This window comes from Urocitellus parryii, chromosome 7 (assembly GCF_045843805.1).
Source record: "Urocitellus parryii isolate mUroPar1 chromosome 7, mUroPar1.hap1, whole genome shotgun sequence".
Lineage (NCBI taxonomy): Eukaryota > Metazoa > Chordata > Mammalia > Rodentia > Sciuridae > Urocitellus > Urocitellus parryii.
The window spans coordinates 40,893,829-40,914,468 of record NC_135537.1 but is presented as its reverse complement, the minus strand read 5'-3'; the positions used below and the strand labels follow the sequence as shown (position 1 = coordinate 40,914,468).

The following is a 20,640-nucleotide window of genomic DNA, read 5'->3' as shown; positions in this document are numbered from 1 at the left end:
AAATCACATACAAAAACACAGTAAAAAGTGTACCACAATCGAGTAGGGTTCACCCAGGGATGCAGGGTTGGTTCAACATACGGAAATTAATAAACGCAATTCATCATATCAACAGACTTAAAACAAGAATCATGATCTTCTCAATGGATGCAGAAAAAGCATTTGATAAAATACAGCAGCCCTTCTTGTTCAAAACAATAGAAAAACTAGGGATAGTAGGAATATACCGCAACATCATAAAACATTATATGCTAAACTCAAGGCCAGCATCATTCCAAATGGAGAAAAATTGAAAGCATTCCCTCCAAATATCGGAACAACACAAGGATGCCCTCTTCCATCACTTTTATACAACACTATTCTTGAAACTCTAGCCAGGGTCATTAGATAGAAGAAAGAAATTAGGGCTGGGGATGTGGCTCAAGCGGTAGCGCGCTTGCTTGGTATGCGTGCAGCCCGGGTTCGATCCTCAGCACCACATACCAAAGATGTTGTGTCCGCCGAGAACTAAAAAATAAATATTAAAAATTCTCTCTCTCTCTCTCTCCTCTCTCACTCTCTCTTTAAAAAAAAAAAAGAAGAAAGAAATTAAAGATAAGTAGGTAAGGAAGAACTCAAACTATCACTATTTGCCGAAGACATGATTCTATATCTAGAAGATCCAAAAACTTCCACCAGAAAACTTCTAGCACTAATAAATGAATTTAGCAAAGTATCAGGATATAAAATCAACACCCATACATCAAACAGTTCCTATACATTGGCAATAAATCCACCAAGAGAGAAATTAGGAAAACTATCCCATTCACAATAGCTTCAAAAAAAAAAACAAAACTTGGGAATCAATCTAACAAAAGAAGGTGAAAGACCTTAACAATGAAAATTCTAGAATACTAATGAAAGAAATTGAAGATCTTTGAAGGTGGAAAGATCTCTCATGATCCTGGATAGACAAAATTAATATTGTCAAAATGGCCATACTACCAAAAGTGTTATACAGATTTAACGCAATTCCTATTAAAATCCCAATGACATTCTTCATAGAAATAGAAAAAGCAATCATGAAATTCATTTGGAAAAATAAGAGACCCAGAATAGCTAAAGCAATCTTTAACAAGAAAAGTGAGGCATCACAATAGCAGACCATAAATTATACTCATTTATTTTTAATATTAGTATGGGTTCAGACTCCTACATTATTTGATGATTTATAATCAATATTTATTTTGATGTTCAATTTATCTCAGATTTTATATTTATCAGGTCAATCCAGTAAAAACCTCTAAAAGTTACTAAAGCAAACCTTTTTTTTGTACTGGAAATTGAACGTAAGGACACTTTATCACTGATCTATGCCCCCAGCCCTTTTTCTTTTGAAACAGGGTCAAAGATGCTTAGGGCCTCACTAATTTGCCAAGGCTGGCCTCAAACTTGTGATCCTCCTACCTCAGCCTCCCAAGTCTCTAGAATTATAGGTCTGTGGCCAAAGTAATACTTTCTTACTAAAGGTTAATTCAGTGTAATGATATTAGCCAATCTCTGAGAAATAGCCATGTTCAGGTACATACACCTAATTGCAGCTACTCTGGAGGCTTTTCACTTCAGCCCAGTTTGGGGCCAGCATGGGCAACAGGGAGAACCTGTCTGTTGAAAAAGACAGTGGCACACCTATAATGCCAGCAGCTCGGGAGACTGAAGCAGGAGGATTGTGAGTTCAAAGCCAGCCTCAGCAACTCAGTGAGACCCTAAGCAACTTAGCAAAACGCTATCTAAAAATAAAATATGACTCAGTCGTTAAGTGCCCCTGGCTTCAATCCCTGGTACTAAAATTATAAAATAAAATAGCCAGACATGGTGACACATGCCTGTAATCCCAGCTACTGGGGAGGCTAAGGCAAGAGGATCACATGTTAAAGTCCAGCTTGGACAACTTAGCGAGAACATCTAAATATAAAACTTTTTCAAAAAGGCTAGAAATGTAGCTCCATGATAGAGCGCTTTCCTAACATGTACTAGGCCCTGGGTTCAAACCCCAATACAACAAATAAACAGGATGAGAAATAACCAAAGAACAAAAATTTAAGAATGGAATAAACAAAGAAAAGAGAAGATACAATTGACTGCTAAGTCTAACTTAGGCTTTTCATGTTAAATTGCTTTAAATTCCTGTATAACTTTAAAAATGCCTGCTTTATTAGTTTTAAAAAGTAAAATAACTATTAAGTTTCCTGATGTACTTAAGAAGAGAAACATTGTAAATCAGTATTTTGGTCTCAATTACTTTTTATAAACTACATCAGAAAATAAACTTTAAGACAAGGGTATCAAGATAATTCAATGGGATAATGAATGGGGTTGTAGCTCAATGGTAGAGCACTTGCCTAGCATGTGTGAGGTACTGGGTTCAATCCTCAGCACCACATAAAAAAATAAAGGTATTGTGTCCATCTACAACTAAAAATATTTTTTTTAAAAAAGATAATTCAAGGGCTGGGATTGTGGCTCAGCTGTGGAGCACTCACCTAGCACATATGAGGCCCTGGGTTCGAGTCTCAGAACCACATAAAAAATAAATAAATAAATAAAGGTATTGTGTCCAACTACAACTAAAAAAAATAAAAGATAATTCAAGGAGCTGGGATTGTAGCTCAGTGGTAGAGCACTTTCCTCGCACATGTGAGGCACTGGGTTCAATCCTCAGCACCACATACAGGTGAACAGACAAAGTAAAAGATACTGTATCCATCTACAGCTAAATATATATATTTAGAGGATCACATGTTAAAGTCCAGCCTGAACAACTTATACACACACACACACACACACACACACACACACATATTAAAATTTTTTTAAATATATATATATTAAAAATTTTTTTAAAGATAATTCAGTGGTGAAATAATAATCTTTTCAACAAATAATCCTGGGACAACTGGATAGATATTCACATATGAAAAGAACAAAATTGGACTACCACCTCACATCATACTCAAAAATCAACTCAAAATGGATCATAGACTGAAATGTAAGAAATAAAATTTTAAAACTCTTAAAAGAAAATAGTCAAAAATATTCATGAATTTCTTATATATGACACCAAAAGTCAATCATTAATAGTGATATAGGGGGCTGGGGATGTGGCTCAAGTGGTAGCGCGCTCGCCTCACATGCGTGCGGCCCGGGTTCGATCCTCAGCACCACATACAAACAAAGATGTTGTGTCTGCAGATAACTAAAAAATAAATATTAAAAAAATTCTCTCTCTCTCTCTCTCTCTCTCCCTCTCTCCCTCTCTCTTTAAAAAAAATAGTGATATAGATAAATCAGATTTCATCAAAATTAAAAACTTTAGCCATGGTGGCACATGCCTCTAATCCCAGTTACTTGGGAGGATGAGGCAGGAAGTTCAAGGCCAGCATGGGCAACTTAGGAGACCCTGTCTCAAAATTTAAAAAATTAAAAAGGACTGGGGATGTAACTCAGTACTTGCTTTGCTTGTACAGGCCTTATATTCAATACCTAAGTCCTCAGTATCACACATACAAAAAAATATTATTAAAAACTTTTGTGTTGCAAATGAGACCATCAAGAAAGTAAAGCAACAGAACAGGAAAAACTACTTGCAAATCATAGATTTGGTAAAAGACCTGTATCTAGAATAGATTTAAAAACAACTCTTACATCTCAATAATAAAAAGCAAATAATCCTATCCTTGATAGAACAAAAGATCTGAATAGACAATTCTCCAAAAAAATACACAAACAGGCAATAAGCACTTGTAAACATTAGCTATTAGGGAAATGCAAAACAAAACTATAATGAGATACTACTTTACCCACTAGTATAGCTATAATCAAAAAGATAATAACAAGGATGTGGAGAAACTGAAACACTCATGCACTAATGATGGGAATGTAAATGGTCCAGTTATCTTAGAAAAGGATCTGATAGTTCATTTAGAGGTTAAACATAAAGTACCATATTATTTAGCAACTATTCTCCTAGGAATGCACTCAAGAGAAATGAAAACATGTCTTCAAAAAAAATCTATCCACAGATGTTAAGGAGCATTATTCAAAAAAAGTCAAAGTGGAAACAACTCAAATGCTTGTTAATCTAATGAATAAATACATAAAAAATGGTAATAGGGTTTATTCAGTGTTCCAGGCAGAATAACAGCTCTGAAAGATATCCTTACCCTAACCCCCTGAACCTATGAATGTTACCTTATGAGGCAAAGGGACTCTACAAGTATGATTAATAACTATGAAATGAAAACAACATCCTAGATTATTCAGGTAAGCCTAGTCTAATCAAATGAACCACAGAGATAGCAATATGGAGATTCAAACTTCGATTGCTGACTCTGCAGATGAAAGAAGAAGGCCATGAGCCAAGGAGTTTGAGTGACCTATAGAAGCTGGGAAAGGCTAGCAAGAAGACTCTTCTCTAAAACCCCCAGACATGAATGCAGCCCAACCAACATCTTGACCTTAACCCAATAAAAATCTGTGTTGCATTTCTGACTTACACAACTGTAAAATATACACATGTATTGCTTTAAGCCACAAATTTGTAGTAATTTGTTACAGGAGCAAGAAAAAAATGATATTTTGGCATAAAAATAAATGAATTACGAACACAAGCTACAACATGGATGAGCCTTAAAGATACTATCCTAAGAGAAGAAAGCAAGTCACAAAAGGACACATGTAGTATGAGTCCCTTAATATGAAATGTCTGTAAGAGGTAAATCTGGATAAATTAGATCAGCCATGCCAAGACTGGAATGTTTGTAGAAAATTGGGGATTGACTGTTAATATGCATGAGGTTTCTTTTGAGAGTGATGAAAACATTGTAAAATTGATTATGTGATGGTTGCACAAGTCTGTAAATATACTAAAAAAACACTGAATTGTAGTAAGTGGTATGTAAATTATATCTAAATAAAGCTGTTTTTAAAAAGGAAGAAGCTTTATTCAAAAATGAAAACCTATGTTTTCTTCTTACAGTATGCCAGAATTCTTACTTTGTAAGTGCTAACAGTATACTTGGAAGACTACAGAAATTTTTAAAATGTAGAATAAAAGAAACACATGCAGACCAAAAAAAAAAGTCAAAAATTGGTATGCTTTTTGGGGCTGAGGCTGTAGCTCAGTGGCAGAGCGCTTGTCTAGCATGTATGAGGCACTGGGTTAGATCCTTAGCACCACATAAAAATAAACAAATAAAATAAAGGCATTCTGCCCATCTACAACTACAAAAAAAAATTTTAATAAAAAAAAAAATTAGTATTCTTTCCAATAACAAAGACAACCCATTAAAAACCAAAGGACTTAAACAGACATTTCCCCAAAGAAGATATACAAATGGTCAATATCTCATGAAGAAAATTATCTAATTACAGCACCATTAGTAATTAGAGAAATGGAGATTAGAAGCACAATGAAATACCACTTCATATGTACCAAGCCAGCTAAATTTTTCTTTTAATTTCTGAAAATAGAAAATAACAAATGTTCTGAAGATATAGAAAAAAATGGAACATTATACACTGGGATAGAGATGTAAAATAGTACTGGATTTATGAAAAACAGTTTGGTGTTTCTTCACAAAAACAGACATAGAATTACATATTACCCAGCAATTCCATTCCTAGGTATATACCCAAAAGAACTAAACCCAGAGACCAAAAACAGAAATTTATATGCCAATGTTCAGAACAGCATTATTCACAATAGATAAAATTAAAGTAAATGCTAGAGTGATATAAACTATTTATGTATTTTTCTCTTTAAAATCACCTTATCTGAACAAGTTTTCACTTCTCTATGTAATAACTTTAAAAGAACAATGATAAAATTATTTATTTTTATAAGAATCTCTACCCTTTTTCCCTTGAAGAGATTTTTATTTACTGTTTATCACAAGTTTATTTTACAAACTCAACTGTGTGATTCCTTTAAAACATAACATAGCCTGGCATGGTTGTATACACCTGTAATCCTAGCAACTCAGGAAGCTAAAGCAGGAGGATTGCAAGTTCAAAGCCAGCCTCAGCAACTTAGTGAGCCTCTATCTCAAAATTAAATAAATAAATAAATAAATAAATAAATAAAGGAAGAAAGAAAGAAGGAAAAGGGCAAGAAATGTGGCTTAGTGGGTAAACACCCCTGGGTTCAATCCCTGGTACCAGAAAAAAAAAAAAAAAAACACATATACACAAACACACACACACACACACACACACACATCATGAATGTGTATACATTATATATTTAAAGACTATTTCTAAGATTCTGGAAAAACTTTTTCAGAAACACTAAAAAAAAATAAAATAAAATAAATGGGGGGCAGGGGCTACCAAGGATTGAACTCAGGGGCACTCGACTACTGAGCCACATCCTCAGCCCTATTTTGTATCTGATTAAGAGACAGGGTTGCTTAGCACCTCACTGTTGCTGAGGCTGGCTTTGAACTCACAATCCTCCTGCCTCAGCATCCCAAACCGCTGGGATTACAAATGTGCACTAATGCACCCAGCTACACTGAAAATTTCTATAAGCAATTAAGTACTTGTATTTAAATTATATTTATAAAAAACACATTCTTGGGCTGGGGATGTGGCTCAAGCGGTAGCGCGCTCACCTGGCATGCGTGCGGCCCGGGTTCGATCCTCAGCACCACATACCAACAAAGATGTTGTGTCCGCCGAGAACTAAAAAATAAATATTAAAAATTCTCTCTCTCTCTCTCTCTCTCTCTCTCTCTCTCTCTCTCTCCTCTCTCACTCTCTCTTTAAATAAATAAATAAATAAATAAATAAAATAAAATAAAATAAAAAAATAAAAAACACATTCTTGCCAGGCTTGGTGGCATATGCCTGTCATCTCAGTAACTAGGAAGGCTCACACAGCAGGATCAAAAGTTCAAAGCTAGCCTCAGCAATTTAGCAAGGCCCTAAGCAACTTAGCAAGACCATCTCAAAATGAAAAAATAAAATGGGCTGGGGATATGGCTCAGTGGTTAAGCATCCTTGGGTTAAATTGTTGGTATTAAAAAAAAAAAAAAAAAAAAAAAAGCACAGTCTTCTCTAAGATTGTATAATTTTCTGATTTTATTTTACCTCAAATAATTTTATATCTGGATTTAGTTCTGTAATCTCTGTATTCAAACTTGGATTACTTCTTCCTGGTGGTATGAATTTTGGTTTTTTCAAGGAATTACCCTGCAACTGACTCGGTGCTGCAGATCGTCTCATTTTCAGCAACACTGACCTGAAAAATACCAAAACAAAATGGTCCAAGTCTGATTACAATCACCTCCAAATATAAAAATAGCTTATCATTACAGTAATGATATATTATAAAACCTACATGAACAAACCTGTACTAAGACTTAGAAAATAAGTTCACCAGCTAGCAAGATTTCAGTTTTCATTGTAAAGGGCTATTAAAAAAAATTCAAAGGTTAACATGAAACATGTGAACTTGAGCATATATGACTCCCATTTGGATAATACAACAGATTAATAAAAATTTCAAAACTTAACACAATTATTCCACATATATACATATACTTCATACATCTATACATACATATATACATATACATATATATATATATATATATATGTACATGTATAAAGCACCTAGCTTAAACCACATGAGGGTGGTGATCATAACTGTTTTCTTCACCATTCTAAAAAAGCTGCACAAGCCAGGCATGATGGCACATGCCTGTGATCCCAGGAACCCACGAGGCTGAGGTAGGAAGAAAGTAAATTCAAAGCCAGCCTCAGCTACTAAGGGAGACCCTGTCTCAAAATGAAAAAATAAAAAGGTATGGGGATGCAGCTCAGTGGTTAAGTGACCCTGGGCTTAATCCCTGGTACCAAGAAAAAAATAAAATAAAAAAGCAGAATGAACCACAATGCCAGACATCTGCAGTCATTAACAAATATTTTTGAATGAATGAATAAAATCCTAGCAAGACATTTATAATTCATAAGTTACCCTATTTCCTTTAAAATAATAGGATTTTTGAAAATGCAAATCAAGATGGTAGCACATGCCAATAATTCAGTGACTCCAGAGGCTAAGGCAGGAGGATCTCAAGTTCAACACCAGCCTCAGCAACTTAACAAGACTGTCTCAAAATAAAATAATAAAATATAAAGGACTGGGGATGTAGCTCAGGGGCCCTTGGTTTGGTCCCCAGTACCAAAATAAATTCAAATACACACATACATATAAATTGTGTGTGCCTGGTTTTCTGACTTTTGTTCAATTCTATTTCCACTAGGACTAGACAGGGAAAACAGGTAGAAGACAAGGACATCACATACATATATCATGTTTTTGTAAAGACAGCAGCACTCTGATTCGCCCCAATTTTGTAAAACACTAAACAAAATAAGCCATATCTACCAAAATTATTTGTTCAACCCAGAAAGTCTACTTCTGGCAATTTACCTTGAGAAAATATCAAAAATACATTCAAGCCAGGCACAGTGGCCCATACCACCAACTGGCCACAGCAATTAAGCAAGACCCTCTCTAAAAATAAAAATGAAAAATGTCTATGGTATAGCTCAGCAGCAGAACGTCTCTGGGTTCAATCCCCAAACCCAAATTAAAAAAATAAAAATTATATTCACAGAAGTATGTATAAGGATAATCATGCTAGTATTACTTATAACAGGAAAAAAGGAAATCTATGTCAATAACAATGTACTAGATAAATTATGGTATACCCACCCACATAGTAAAATACACTCTATTCATATACTACTAAAACCCTTGAGTTATTATTGCAGGTAAAGCTAGTCATGCTCTCTTTTCCTCTAGACCTTTGAACAAACTTTCCACTCCATGGTATTGGAAATACTTTATCCCATTTTACTTTGCCAGATTTATTCCACCTTGGGGATGGGGAAGGGGGTGTTTGCTTTTTGATTCTGTACCAGAGATTGAACCCAGGGAACTTAACCACTAAGCCACATTCTGCCGGGTTTCTGTTCTCGCGACTAAAAGGCTCAGGGGTCACTCTAGTTAAACTGGGCTAACTGGGCTGCACGAAATAACCACACAAGAGACACAAATACCTTTTTCTTTGGGGTTGCTGTGACAGCTCCTCTGACCTTAAGGGTCCGCAGAAAGAGAGAGAGAGAGAGAGAGAGAGAGAGCGCACATGCTGACCCCTTTTATTGAGAAGAAGCTATTCAAATGAGGCAAGGGGTCAGATTTCAGGGGTCTGAGTCTACCTTCATGATGTCCACTGTCAGCAGGTTGACTGACACCTGGGTAGGCCACACCCAAGGGCACAGTAAGAGGAGGGGACACACACAAGACACTTCCATGGAAGATTCTATCCTAAACAGGGCAAGGGGTTATATTACAAAGGAACAGGTGAGCATAGCTTCACCCATGGGGCTGTAGCAAGACACACCCATTTCTGCGACTGAGCGCCTCAGCACCCAGCTGGGGAGTGTAACTCAGTCACCCGTAAGGTTGGCCTCCCACAACATTCCCAACTCTTTTTATTTTTTTTTTAATTTTTTTCTCTTAATATTTTTTAGTTGTCAATGGACCTTTATTTTATTTATTTATATGCAGTGCTGAGAATCAAACCCAGGGCCTCACACATGCTAGGCAAGCGCTATACCACTGAGCCACAACCTCAGCCCTCTTTTTATTGTTTTTGTTTTTTAAGACAGGGGTCCATAAGTTGCTTGGGGCTCTTAAGTTGCTGAGGCTGGTTTTGAATTTGTGATCCTTCTGCCTTAGCCTCCCAGATCACTGGATTATAGACGTGTGCCATCATGCCCAGCAATTCTAATTTATCTTTTATAACTCTTTCCTATGAGTATTCTTCCTCTCTCAAATATGGATAAAAGAAACCTCTAATGTGTGTACCACACAAGCACTTTTCTCACGGCAATACAATTATACAGGTTAATTATTCCTAATCCAAAAATATGAATCCAAAATACTCCAAAATCTGAAACTTTGAGAACTACCATTGTGAAAATTCCATAGCTGATCTCTTAAGGCAAGACATGGTCAAAACACAGGTGTATTTTTATAAAAATCAAAAAATAAATTAATTTTAAAAAATTCAAAAATTATATTACATTACTTTGAGGCTATCTATGTGTATATGAAAATCAGAGAATTTCATGTTAAGACTTGTCTCATCTCCAAGCTATCTTATTATGTATATGCAAATGTTCCAAAATGTGAAATACAAAATACTTTTTGATCCCAAGCATTTCAGATAAAGGATACTCAACCTGTATTCCATTCATCACTACCAAACATAAAAGGTATTCATTGCTATATAGACAATTATATAGCCATTAATTTGTGGAGTAGAATCACACTTTAGAAGAATGTTTAATGACATGAAAAATGTTTTTGACATACCAAATACAAAATGGCCACAAAACATGCTCAGGCTCATTACAACTTTTTAAAAAGGAAAAAAGAGTAAAAAGAAACAGACTTAAAAACAAAGGAGCATAAGAGAACTTTCTTAAGTGATAATCTATATCAAACTGTAGCATGGTTACAGGGATATGTAAGCAACTGTATATAGAAATTCAGAAGACAGTATACCTAACTAGAGCTGGGTACAGCTTAGTTGTAAAGCACTTGCCTAGCATACACAAGGCCCTGGATTCAATCCCCAGTGCTGCAAAAAAAAAAAGTGTACACCTAACCATACAATGCAAATTATACTATAAAATAATATAATATATATAAATTAGATATACATATTATAATATACAATCTTTCAAAAAGATTAGAAAACTACATGCTACAACATTATCTCTGGGTGTTAGAATAACCAGTAATTTTTATTTTCTTCTGAATTCTTATTTTTTTATATTTCAAATTTTCTACAATGAAAATGATACCTCTGTACTAAAGTACTATTAGATTTTTAATTATCATATTTCATTAAATCTAAAATGCCATCAACTGTAAGCAGTATCAATATTTTTTGTATTCAAGAAAAAAATGCAGCCAGTCATTGATGATTAAACATTTCCCAATTTCGGCAATGTCAAAATGATGAAATATTTCTTTATATATGTCATATGCAGATTAATACATACATAAAGTATATATATATGTAAAATATATGATAACATATATAAAGTAAATATGTCTTTATAGAGTTTAAGGGATTAGAATGGAAGTCACTTTCTGCAGTTTCTTATTCAAGGAGAAAATAGATGCCCATTAGCACAATCTTAGAGCAAATTAAGGAACCAATGTTTTGGGACCACATAAAAGCAGCACCTAAAAGCAACCACACACCAAGCATGATACAAATTTGAAAATGACACAAGCTAACTGCAACAAAATGAGTAAATGTTAGACACTGCATTTATACAGCTACTTAATTTTCAAGTAAAATGAGAAAGTTCAGATAAAAACTTACAGCTTTGAGTTAACTATTTCTCAATTGAAATAAGACAATCATGAGTCTACCAGTAAACTAACATTCTAGATGACATTAAAGCCAACTGAGTGCCTATGGTAGATGAGCAGAACAGGTAGGCAAGGCAACAAAGGCAAGGCCAGGTGCCCTGGCAATGTGTTTGGACAGGTGCAGGCACAGCTTTCCTCTTTATATTTTAGCCATTATAGTTATAGTAATGGTGGGATTCATTGTTACATAGTTATACATGCACCCAATATAACAATATCATTTGGCAAATATCATTCCTGAGTTTTTCCTCTTTTCTTCCCCTCATCCCTCCCGTCTACTGATCTCTCTTCTATTTTCATCATGAGATCAGCCCCTTTTCCTTTTTCTTTTCTAGCTTCCATAAGAGAGAAAAGATCCAATTCTTGACCTGAGTTTGGCTTGTTTTACTTAACATAATGTTCTCAAGTTCCATGCATTTTCCAGTAAATGACATAATATCATTCTTTATGGCTAAATAAAACTTCATTGTGAATATATATATATATATATATAACCTTTTTAGTTATATATATATATAACCTTTAGTTATATATATATAACCTTTAGTTATATATATATAACCTTTTTAGGTTTTGAGACAGAGTTGCTGAGGCTGGCCTCCAACTTGTGAATCTCCTGCCTCAGCGTGTAAAACAGCTGGATTTCTGACATGTGCCAGGAAACCTGGCTGTGATACTACATTTACCTGTTCAATCTTAATTACTTGACACTAAACTGTAGTAATTAAGAACACAGCCCCCACACCACGCCCCCCGTGAACAGGAATGGAATATTAAAGCTCCTACAGACTATTTGGCTGACTAGAACGTTGTGAAAAGACAAAATGTTACAGACTGAGATCCAAAATTATCTTAGTCTCTTTCTGATGATTGTTGCTGTTACTGTTCTCGTACTGGGAACTGAACCCTGAGGAACTCTACCCCTAAGCTACACCCCAACTCTTTTCTATTTATTTTGAGACAGGGTCTGGCTAAATTGCCCAGTCTGGCATGGAACTTGTGATCCTCCTGAGGCAGCCTCCTGAGTAGCTGGGATTACAGGTATGAGCCATTGCACCCAGCTTAAATCCCTTCTAATGGCCATTGACCATCAGTTTCTATGTATGACTAAACATTCTCATGACTACTATGTAAAACTCATGGGATTTATCATTAAGCTTAGCAGATGTCTAGCTTCTACCTAAAAGACACCGCACTACGAATGAAAGACACCACACGACACAAGTCACCGGAGAGGTTCTGCTTTATTACAAAAGGCTGTGGGCTTATATAGATCTAAGGAGAGGTGGCAGGGCTTAGGTAAATGACGGGTCACCCGATTATTGGTAAGTTCTTCCAGATGTCCGTTCCAGAGCCCAAGAAGTTAGTTCTTATCGGGGTTAAGGTTTCCCTCCAGGGGGATTTGAATATTGGCGCCGGCAGGAGAATTGGCGCCGGTGGGAAAGGGAGAGACAGGAAGAGAAGTTCCTCAGGCGCCATGTTGGGGTTTTTGGGGTGTGGCTGCCATTATGTTTTCCCAACATTCCTCCCTTTTTGTTTTCTTAGGAATTGGGGTGTTGTTGGTCAGATCTGGCTGCTTCCTGCTGTGTGGGGGCGGTGTGGGGCCTAGAAAAGGAAGTGGAGGAATGTTTGGGGGGGCAGGTCTAGGGATATCATGGCAGCCAGAAATGAAACCCAGTGGCTATAGACAGCTACTTCCGTAGGGGTGAAGTCTAGGAAAGTTCCCTGAAGCCACAAGTCGTCGATGGCATCGAACCAGTCCTGGATGGAAGAGATTGTCGGTATCAGCCATTGGTCCTGTAACAGAGACTCCAGGAAATATTGGAAGTGTTGCCTTGACATGGCATCACCAGCACCTGAAGAAGATCAGAGCGAACAAAAGCAGGATGAAGATAAAAATTAAAAGGTCAGTTTTTGGCAGAAGTTCCATGTTGGGGGACTGATAGAAAAGAGGCCAAGGGCCATGGGGAGGCTTAAAAGGACATAAAGGCTCAAGAATCCAGGATGGCAGATTAAGAGGTTCTCCGGGCTCGTTGTCTCCCACTGTCTGATGTCCGTTGCATTCCATCGTGCCTGGTAGTGAGCTTCAGCACTGAGTGAGCTGTTCTCTTGAAGATGTTGGGGGTTCATCAGTCATCAGAGGCTGATAGGGCCTAAGCAGAAGCTGGTTGAAAGTTTGGTTAGAGATCTTCCGTAATTGGCCATGTAGGAAGCGAAGCAGACAGGGCAGGAACAGACACATCAAAAAAAGGAGACATATGGGCCCTAAAAGAGGCAACAGCCATGACTGGAAGTTGGCTAAAAAGAAGGTGGCAATTGGGTTTTGGTTTGGTGGATTTTTCAAAGAGGTAGCCAGGTCGGTGAGCTTGACTACATTAGTTTCCACAAGGCCTGATTCATTGATGTAGTAACAGCATTCTTCCCTCAAGAAGAGGCAGGTTCCACCTTTTTCGGCCGTGAGTAAGTCTATAGCTTGTCAGTTTTGAAGAGTAACTTGAGCCAAGGATATGACCTGCCTTTGTAAAGATGCTAGAGATTCTGCCGTAGAAGTGAGCGCTTGTTCAAGTTTAGAATTCAAGTCCTGTACAGCCCATAAGGAGTGTCCTAGAGCTCCATCAGAAATTTCTGCTCCCACTGCAGATGAAGCCAGTGAGAGACCCACCATTACTGGAAGGAAAGCAGCCCGCCTACTTCGCACAGGGGAAGACAAGAGGGCCTGTACTTCAGCAGGTGTATAGAGAGTCAATTGCGGGACAAGCATCACCAGTATACATGGGGCGGAGGTATTGGTGGATAAGATAGTGGTGAGAGAACCATTACACCAGAAGAATGAGCCAAGTGGTGCATAGAGGGTGAAGTTAAAGGTGATGTTAGAGTGGCAAAACTCTGATTGGGAGAGAGAGTTTTTAGAGAACTCCTAGATTCAGTTCCCCTGTTCTACCCCCACAAACTCCTCCAAGCCCAGGAGGCAGCGCCAGGGAATCACAGTATGGTTAGACTCCTCGGGCTCCCATAATGGAGCGTCAGGTGAAAGGGTCCGGAGAGAATGGCAGGCAGATGGAGTGGAGAAATTTGAGAGGTCAGAAGCCGAGAAGTTTAAGGGAACTGCTGCAAGCAAAAGTCGAGTCAGAGAGGCGCATAAGTAGCAATGAGTTGGTGCAATGGCAGGGAGGGTTTGATTTAAGAAGGTTACAGTTTTGGCAAGTAGTCGTAGCCATGAATACTGTGGTGAACTCCCAGTATTAAGCTCATATGGATCCTGTATGGAGCCTAACAACTGCTGTTCGGAATGCTTTATGTCAGTAGAGATTATAGCTACTGAGGGCTGGGAGGGTTAAAGCTCCCGGGAGATGGAGATGGAGCCACAGGGGGTGGAAGAGGATATGTCACAGTAGAAGGAAGCATTTACCCTACAGGTCCAGCACGAATGGTTGGGGTCAGTGATAGCCAATTGATAGCCCCCAGAGATCAATCTGAAATTTCCAACGCAGGAATCCCCGATGCATGCACGTGGGTTATGAATGTTGCATGACCAGTAGGGGCATCCCCCATAGGTTTCGGGCCACCATTTGCAGTAATCCTGTGTCTGATCATATAAGAAGCAAAGGTAAGGCCTAGTGGCTGTTTTTAAAAGTTCAGAATTCTGGGAGGAGAGGGGAAGGAAGATAGATGCATTACATCTTGCAGGGGCGCAATCAACCGAAGAAACTAGGCGAGTGTAACGAGGGCTGCCTTGGACATATGTCTCTCTAACTTTGAATCTCCAAGTATAAGAGGAAGACGATGATGTCCCCGGGAGAAGGGTGATGACAGCGAAAATACCAATTAAAAGAGTGGGAGTCATGGTGGAGTATGGGCAGTTACATGGGACAGGCAAAGCTTTAGAGGATAGTTGGAATGTGGAGAGCAGGAGTAAAGGGGAGGTCTAGGAGGTGACTCTTGAAGTTCCTCTGGGATTGTCCTGTCGTCAGCAGGTGGGGTGGCCTCCTGGTGATACGGCTTCAACCTAGAAATGTGAATCCAGGGGGTGAGAAGGTTGCTTGGTAAGGAAAGTTTGGTGGCGGTGGGGGTACAGAGAACGACAGGATAGGGGCCTTCCCATTTTGGGGCAAGAGGCCCTTTCTTCTCTGGGGTGTTATAATAGACTAAACTCCCAGGTGTTAAGGGAGGAGTATTTGGAGAGGAGTCTGGGTCTGGAAGAAGCCAGTCCTGATATTTCCAGAGTTCCGAGTGGATATGACTCAAGAGAGGCAAAGACAAATCTCGTGTGAGAGGTCCTTGTGAAACGACCAACCCAGGTGGTGTAAGAGGTCTTCCATACATTATCTCAAAGGGAGACAGTAAAGATGGTTTTTTAGGGAGAGCTCTGATTCAAAGCAAAGCCAAGGGAAGGAGTTTGACCCAGTCTAAGTTTAATTCATTGTCAATTTGGTAAGGACTTCCTTCAGAGTCCGATTTACCCTTTCCACTTTCCCTGAAGCCTGGGGGCGAAATGCCACTTGAAGGAGAGGGCTTGAGAGACCTTTTGTGTGATCCTGGAAATAAACTCAGGGCCATTGTCGGATTGTAGGGAAGTGGGCATACCAAACCTAGGGATGATGCCTGTCAGTAAGATTGAAGCTACAGTGGAAGCCTTCTTATTGGAAGTGGGAAATGCCTCAACCCAACCGGAGAAAGTGTCCACAAAGACAAGGAGGTATTTAGTGCGCCGTACTGCAGGCATGTTGGTGAAGTCTACCTGTCAGTCAGCAGCAGGAATGTGTCCCCGGGCTTGGTGGGAGGGAAACGGTTTAGGCCTTAAAGGAGTATGAGGGTTGGTCCACTGACAGATCTGACAATTAGAGGCTATATTCTGTAGCATGGCTTTGTCAGAGGAGGTAAGGAAGAAGAAGCTCTGTAAAAAGAGGGTCAAAGACTGAGAACTGGAATGGAATAGAGTATGGAGGAGCTTGAAAAGATCCTTGTTGTTACTGGAAGAAGTAGGGGCTTCAGATGGGTAGTCTAAAGTGGCTATTATGTCTCCCAGGGAGGTCATAATTGGAAGTGGTAGCAGCCATCTGTGCCGCCTGGTCAGCTTTGGTGTTGCCCTCAGTGATATGAGAGCCATCCTTCTGATGGGACCTACAATGGATAATTCCCAATTCGGTGGGGAAGTGGGAGGCCTCTATCGAATCGGTTATAAGAGCCGAATTAGTGATCGCATTACCTTTAATGGTAAGTAGGCCTCGCTCCTTCCATATTGCAGCATGGGATAATAGACTATGGAAGACATATTTTGAGTCAGTGTAAAGGGTGAGGGATTTGCCCCGCGCTAGGAGGCAGGCACGAGTGGCTGCTACAAGTTCAGCCTGCTGGTTAGTAGTTCCTGAAGGGAGAGCTTTGGCCTCTATAATCTCAGTGGCATACCCAGAGTAATGAATGCCGTTCTGCCTAAAGGAACTACCGTCAGTAAACCAGATAAGGTCACGCTTGGTGAGTGGTCCCACAGAAACGGAAGAATGACAGGGGAGGAAATCATCCAGCGGGATTTGAATATTGGTGCTGGCGGGAGAATTGGCGCCGGCGGGAAAGGGAGAGACAGGAAGAGAAGCTCCTCAGGCGCCATGTAGGGGTTTTTGGGATGTGGCTGCCATTATGTTTTCCCAACACTACCAATACTAAAGTGAAGAATGTTATAACAGCCAGGCATGTTGGCACATGCTTATAACCCCAGCAGCTCAGGAGGCTGAAGCCAAAGTTCAAAGCCAGTTTCAGCAATGTAATGAGACCCTATCTCAAAATAAAATATTTTTTAAAAGGGCTGGGGATGTGGCACAGTTGTTATATACCCCTTGGTTCAATCCCCAGTTTAAAAAAAAAAATGTTATAACATCTAAAACCTATAAGAGATTCCCCTACCTCTGCTTTTGCCCACCTGATGTTTCATCAATGTATTTAGTAAATGCGCTGACTTATTACTTTCTTTTGTTCTGTGACTATAAACTCTTCTTCAGTGGAGCACCAATTCAGGGTAACATAAATTTCTTCTGTTGTGATGGTGACCATTCAGAAAACACACTAAGTCCAAATTTGAAAGAAAGTTTAAAAATTTATTTTACCTATTTTGCTAATTATTCCCAGTCAGGGGCTGTGTCTAACAAGAGTCCAAGTGGCTCTCTGAAAGAATAGCCCCAAATTGTTTGTGACCAGACCAAAGTAGACATAGCAGAAGACCACACCCTATGGAATTTTTCAAAATTTACAAACAACAAGTAACCGGAATACAGGGGTTGATTATGCTGTAGTAGTGAAGCCAGATTTAAAATCAGGTAGTCAGTGTAGTTAGGTAAATCGGGTCCAATACCGAGTGAAATCTAAAATGGAGGCCATGCTGAGAATGATTCCAGGAAAAGCAGGACAACTCATGGAATGTTAATGAAGTCCTGAAAAGGCCCTAGGCCAAAGTCCATCCCAAAGAAGTGTTAATGAAGTCCTTCCGGCTCAGATTACTTGTTTGGCCCACCTGTGTCCCACCCCTCAGGCCTTCCAACCTACATTCCATCACCAAAACTATAAAAAGGGGAAACAACCACACTTCCACGGATTCCACCTCTTGGGTCCCCTTCTTCTTCCGGGAGAAGTCTTTTTCTGCTGTTCTTTAATAAACTTCTAATTTCTATTCTGACCTTGCCTCGGCGTGCTTCTTTGGTGTTATTCTTCAACATTGGGGAAGCAAGGACTTAAATCCTATGTCTTATAGTGATTATCTTACTTCTAACTTAAAACTAGGGCAGACTGGAGTTTCTTAACATCACTAATTCTATAACGTTTGTCTCATGATCCTATTATTCTTACTAATTAATATTTCACTAACCTATAATTTCTAATCTATGATCTATAACCTATAACATGCATTGACTAAATTCAGACTATAACAATTCTCTGACTTTGGTCACACAGAAAAAAACTACCTCTTCTTTCCTTTGGAGCAAAAGCTGTGTTTTCCCCAACATTCCTCACCCACACCCAAGAACAAAGCTTTCAATGCAAATGCCTGAATATAAATCTTGACTGATACTTCCTAGCATGTGCTCTTACACAGTTACTTAATTTCTTTGTGCCTCAGTTTCTTTATCTATAATACCTTAATTAAACACAGGCATGTTGGGAGGATTAAATACTTAAATAATTTAGAACAAAGCTTGACTCAGTAGCACTCAGTGTTACCTGTAATATTTCCATTATAATCATTATTAGGAAAGAATTAGATTTTTTAAGGAATATTTTTAAAATGATAATTATTATTATTATTAGGGTTTAATACATAAGGTCCTATCAGAGTAGCTACCTTAAAGTAGGGGGATAGAAAAGAATATAGTTCTGCATACAGGATTATGACCAAACTCCATGGGATCCTTTGGGGTTTTAAGGGTAAGTGTGTGCAACCATCAAACCTCTAGGATGCACGCATATAAACAATACAACTCTGCCAACAGCCAGCAACAGACACACACACACACACGCTTTGATCCTGCTTTTTGACTTCCAACTATATTTGGTAATAATTATTTCATTTCAGGCCTTCCGTGCTCCTTTGGCTGACTGCCTCACTACACCTGCTACAAAATCCTCCAGGGTTTAAAAAAGGGAGGGGGTGAGGGACCTGAGCTGTGGACTGTGGCCCTATGGAAGGTGCTCGCTGCGCTGACACCTCCTGAGCGCTGGCCGAACCTTCACCTCCAGGCCTGGGAAAGCGGCTCCACAGCATCAGAAAGAAACCCCAATGCCACCAGAGCCTGCAGGCACCCGCTGGCTGGGCTGCCCGGAACCGCCCCTCCGCCGAGTCTCCACATAAAAGCCCACCCTCAGCACCCCGCTGCCGCGCCTCCGCCCCTTGGGCCAGCAGCCAAGGCGACCCTCCTTCAGATCGTGACTCGGGGACGCGCAGGAGGCGACCGCAATCGCTCCTAAAGCCTTCCCCCCCCTCAGAGGGTTGCTCCAGCACCATTCCCCACTTTGTCCCGCTGGTGCTCACCGGCTGTCGCAGCCTCAGGAGCCTACCGCTCCACAGACCCACTGACAACAATCTGACAGAAATTGCGAGCCAGATCTAAGAAGTACAGAGGAGTTTTTTAAAAAAACATTTAAAACGACTTACAAACTGCCAACACCTTACAGTCACAGCAGCTCAAGGATCCCGCCTTCACGCAGCCAATGGGAAACCGGCGTCGCGCATGCGCATTACCTTTCCGCTTCAGTGCATCCTTCCGCTCACTGATTGGACAACCTTGCTACGTCACTGCCCCTGTGCCTTTGCGCTTCTCTGACTCCGGTTTACAGTTCAATACAAAAAACGCTGATTTGATGTTAACGCAGAGGTAGGGGCTGAGTTTGCAGACCTCACAACCCACGTGGGCATGTAATAAGTTATGATTCGGTGTAGAAGTGCAATAATAGTGGTTAAACTCATGCATGTTGGGTAAACATATAAGGGCAGCAGCACCCCAGAGAAAAACCCCAGCATGGCGTCTAAGGACCCTCTTTCTCTTCTTTGTTTCTTTCACTGGCACCACGTTCCTGCGGGTGCCAATGTTCAAACCCTGCTGGTGGGAAGCCTTAGCCCCAATTAGAATTAATTTCTTGGCTCCGGAACTGTCAGATGGAAGAGCTTGCCAATAAACGGGCGACCTGTTATCTACCTCAGCCCTGCTACCTCTCCTTAGACCTATATAAACACACAGCCTTTTGTAATAAAGTGGGAAAAACCTCTTTGGTAATCTGTGTCGTGTGGTGCGGCGTTTTCCAGTCTTACAATGCATTCATTCAAAAGTAATTTTTAAGTCTTTGTCAAGTTCTAGAAATATAAAGATGAGTAAGTAATTACTTGACTCTCAGAACGGAGGACCTTCTCTGGACCTGGAAAAGCTTTAAAGGATTTTAACCAGGGAAGTGACATCATTCAATGGGTATTTACTAAGCAACTTCCAAGGCAATGACATAGTCTGCCAGTTCTGTGAAATGTGGAATTAGAAAGGCATGTCTGAAAGGATAGAAAGTGGTCAAAGGTCATTTATTGAGTTTTATTTAACAGCTTGACAAAAATTAAGAAACTAAAAAAAAAAAAAATCGAGGGATTAATGAAGATGTTAAATGAC

The 20,640-nt window shown here is 39.4% G+C and overlaps 1 protein-coding gene across 1 annotated transcript in view; it reads right to left on the bottom strand.

Annotated features, from left to right (window-relative positions):
• Positions 1–19,692, bottom strand: part of Rad54b (RAD54 homolog B) — a 106,948-nt gene extending 87,256 nt beyond the window's left edge. Inside the window, exons 1-2 of the mRNA XM_026384518.2 lie at positions 19,644–19,692; positions 7,132–7,282 (exon numbers count right to left, since the gene is read on the bottom strand). Coding sequence (XP_026240303.2) covers positions 7,132–7,266 — 135 coding nt within the window. The 5' untranslated portion in view covers positions 7,267–7,282; positions 19,644–19,692. The remainder of the gene's footprint in view (positions 1–7,131; positions 7,283–19,643) is intronic.
• Between the last annotated feature and the right edge of the window lie 948 nt (positions 19,693–20,640).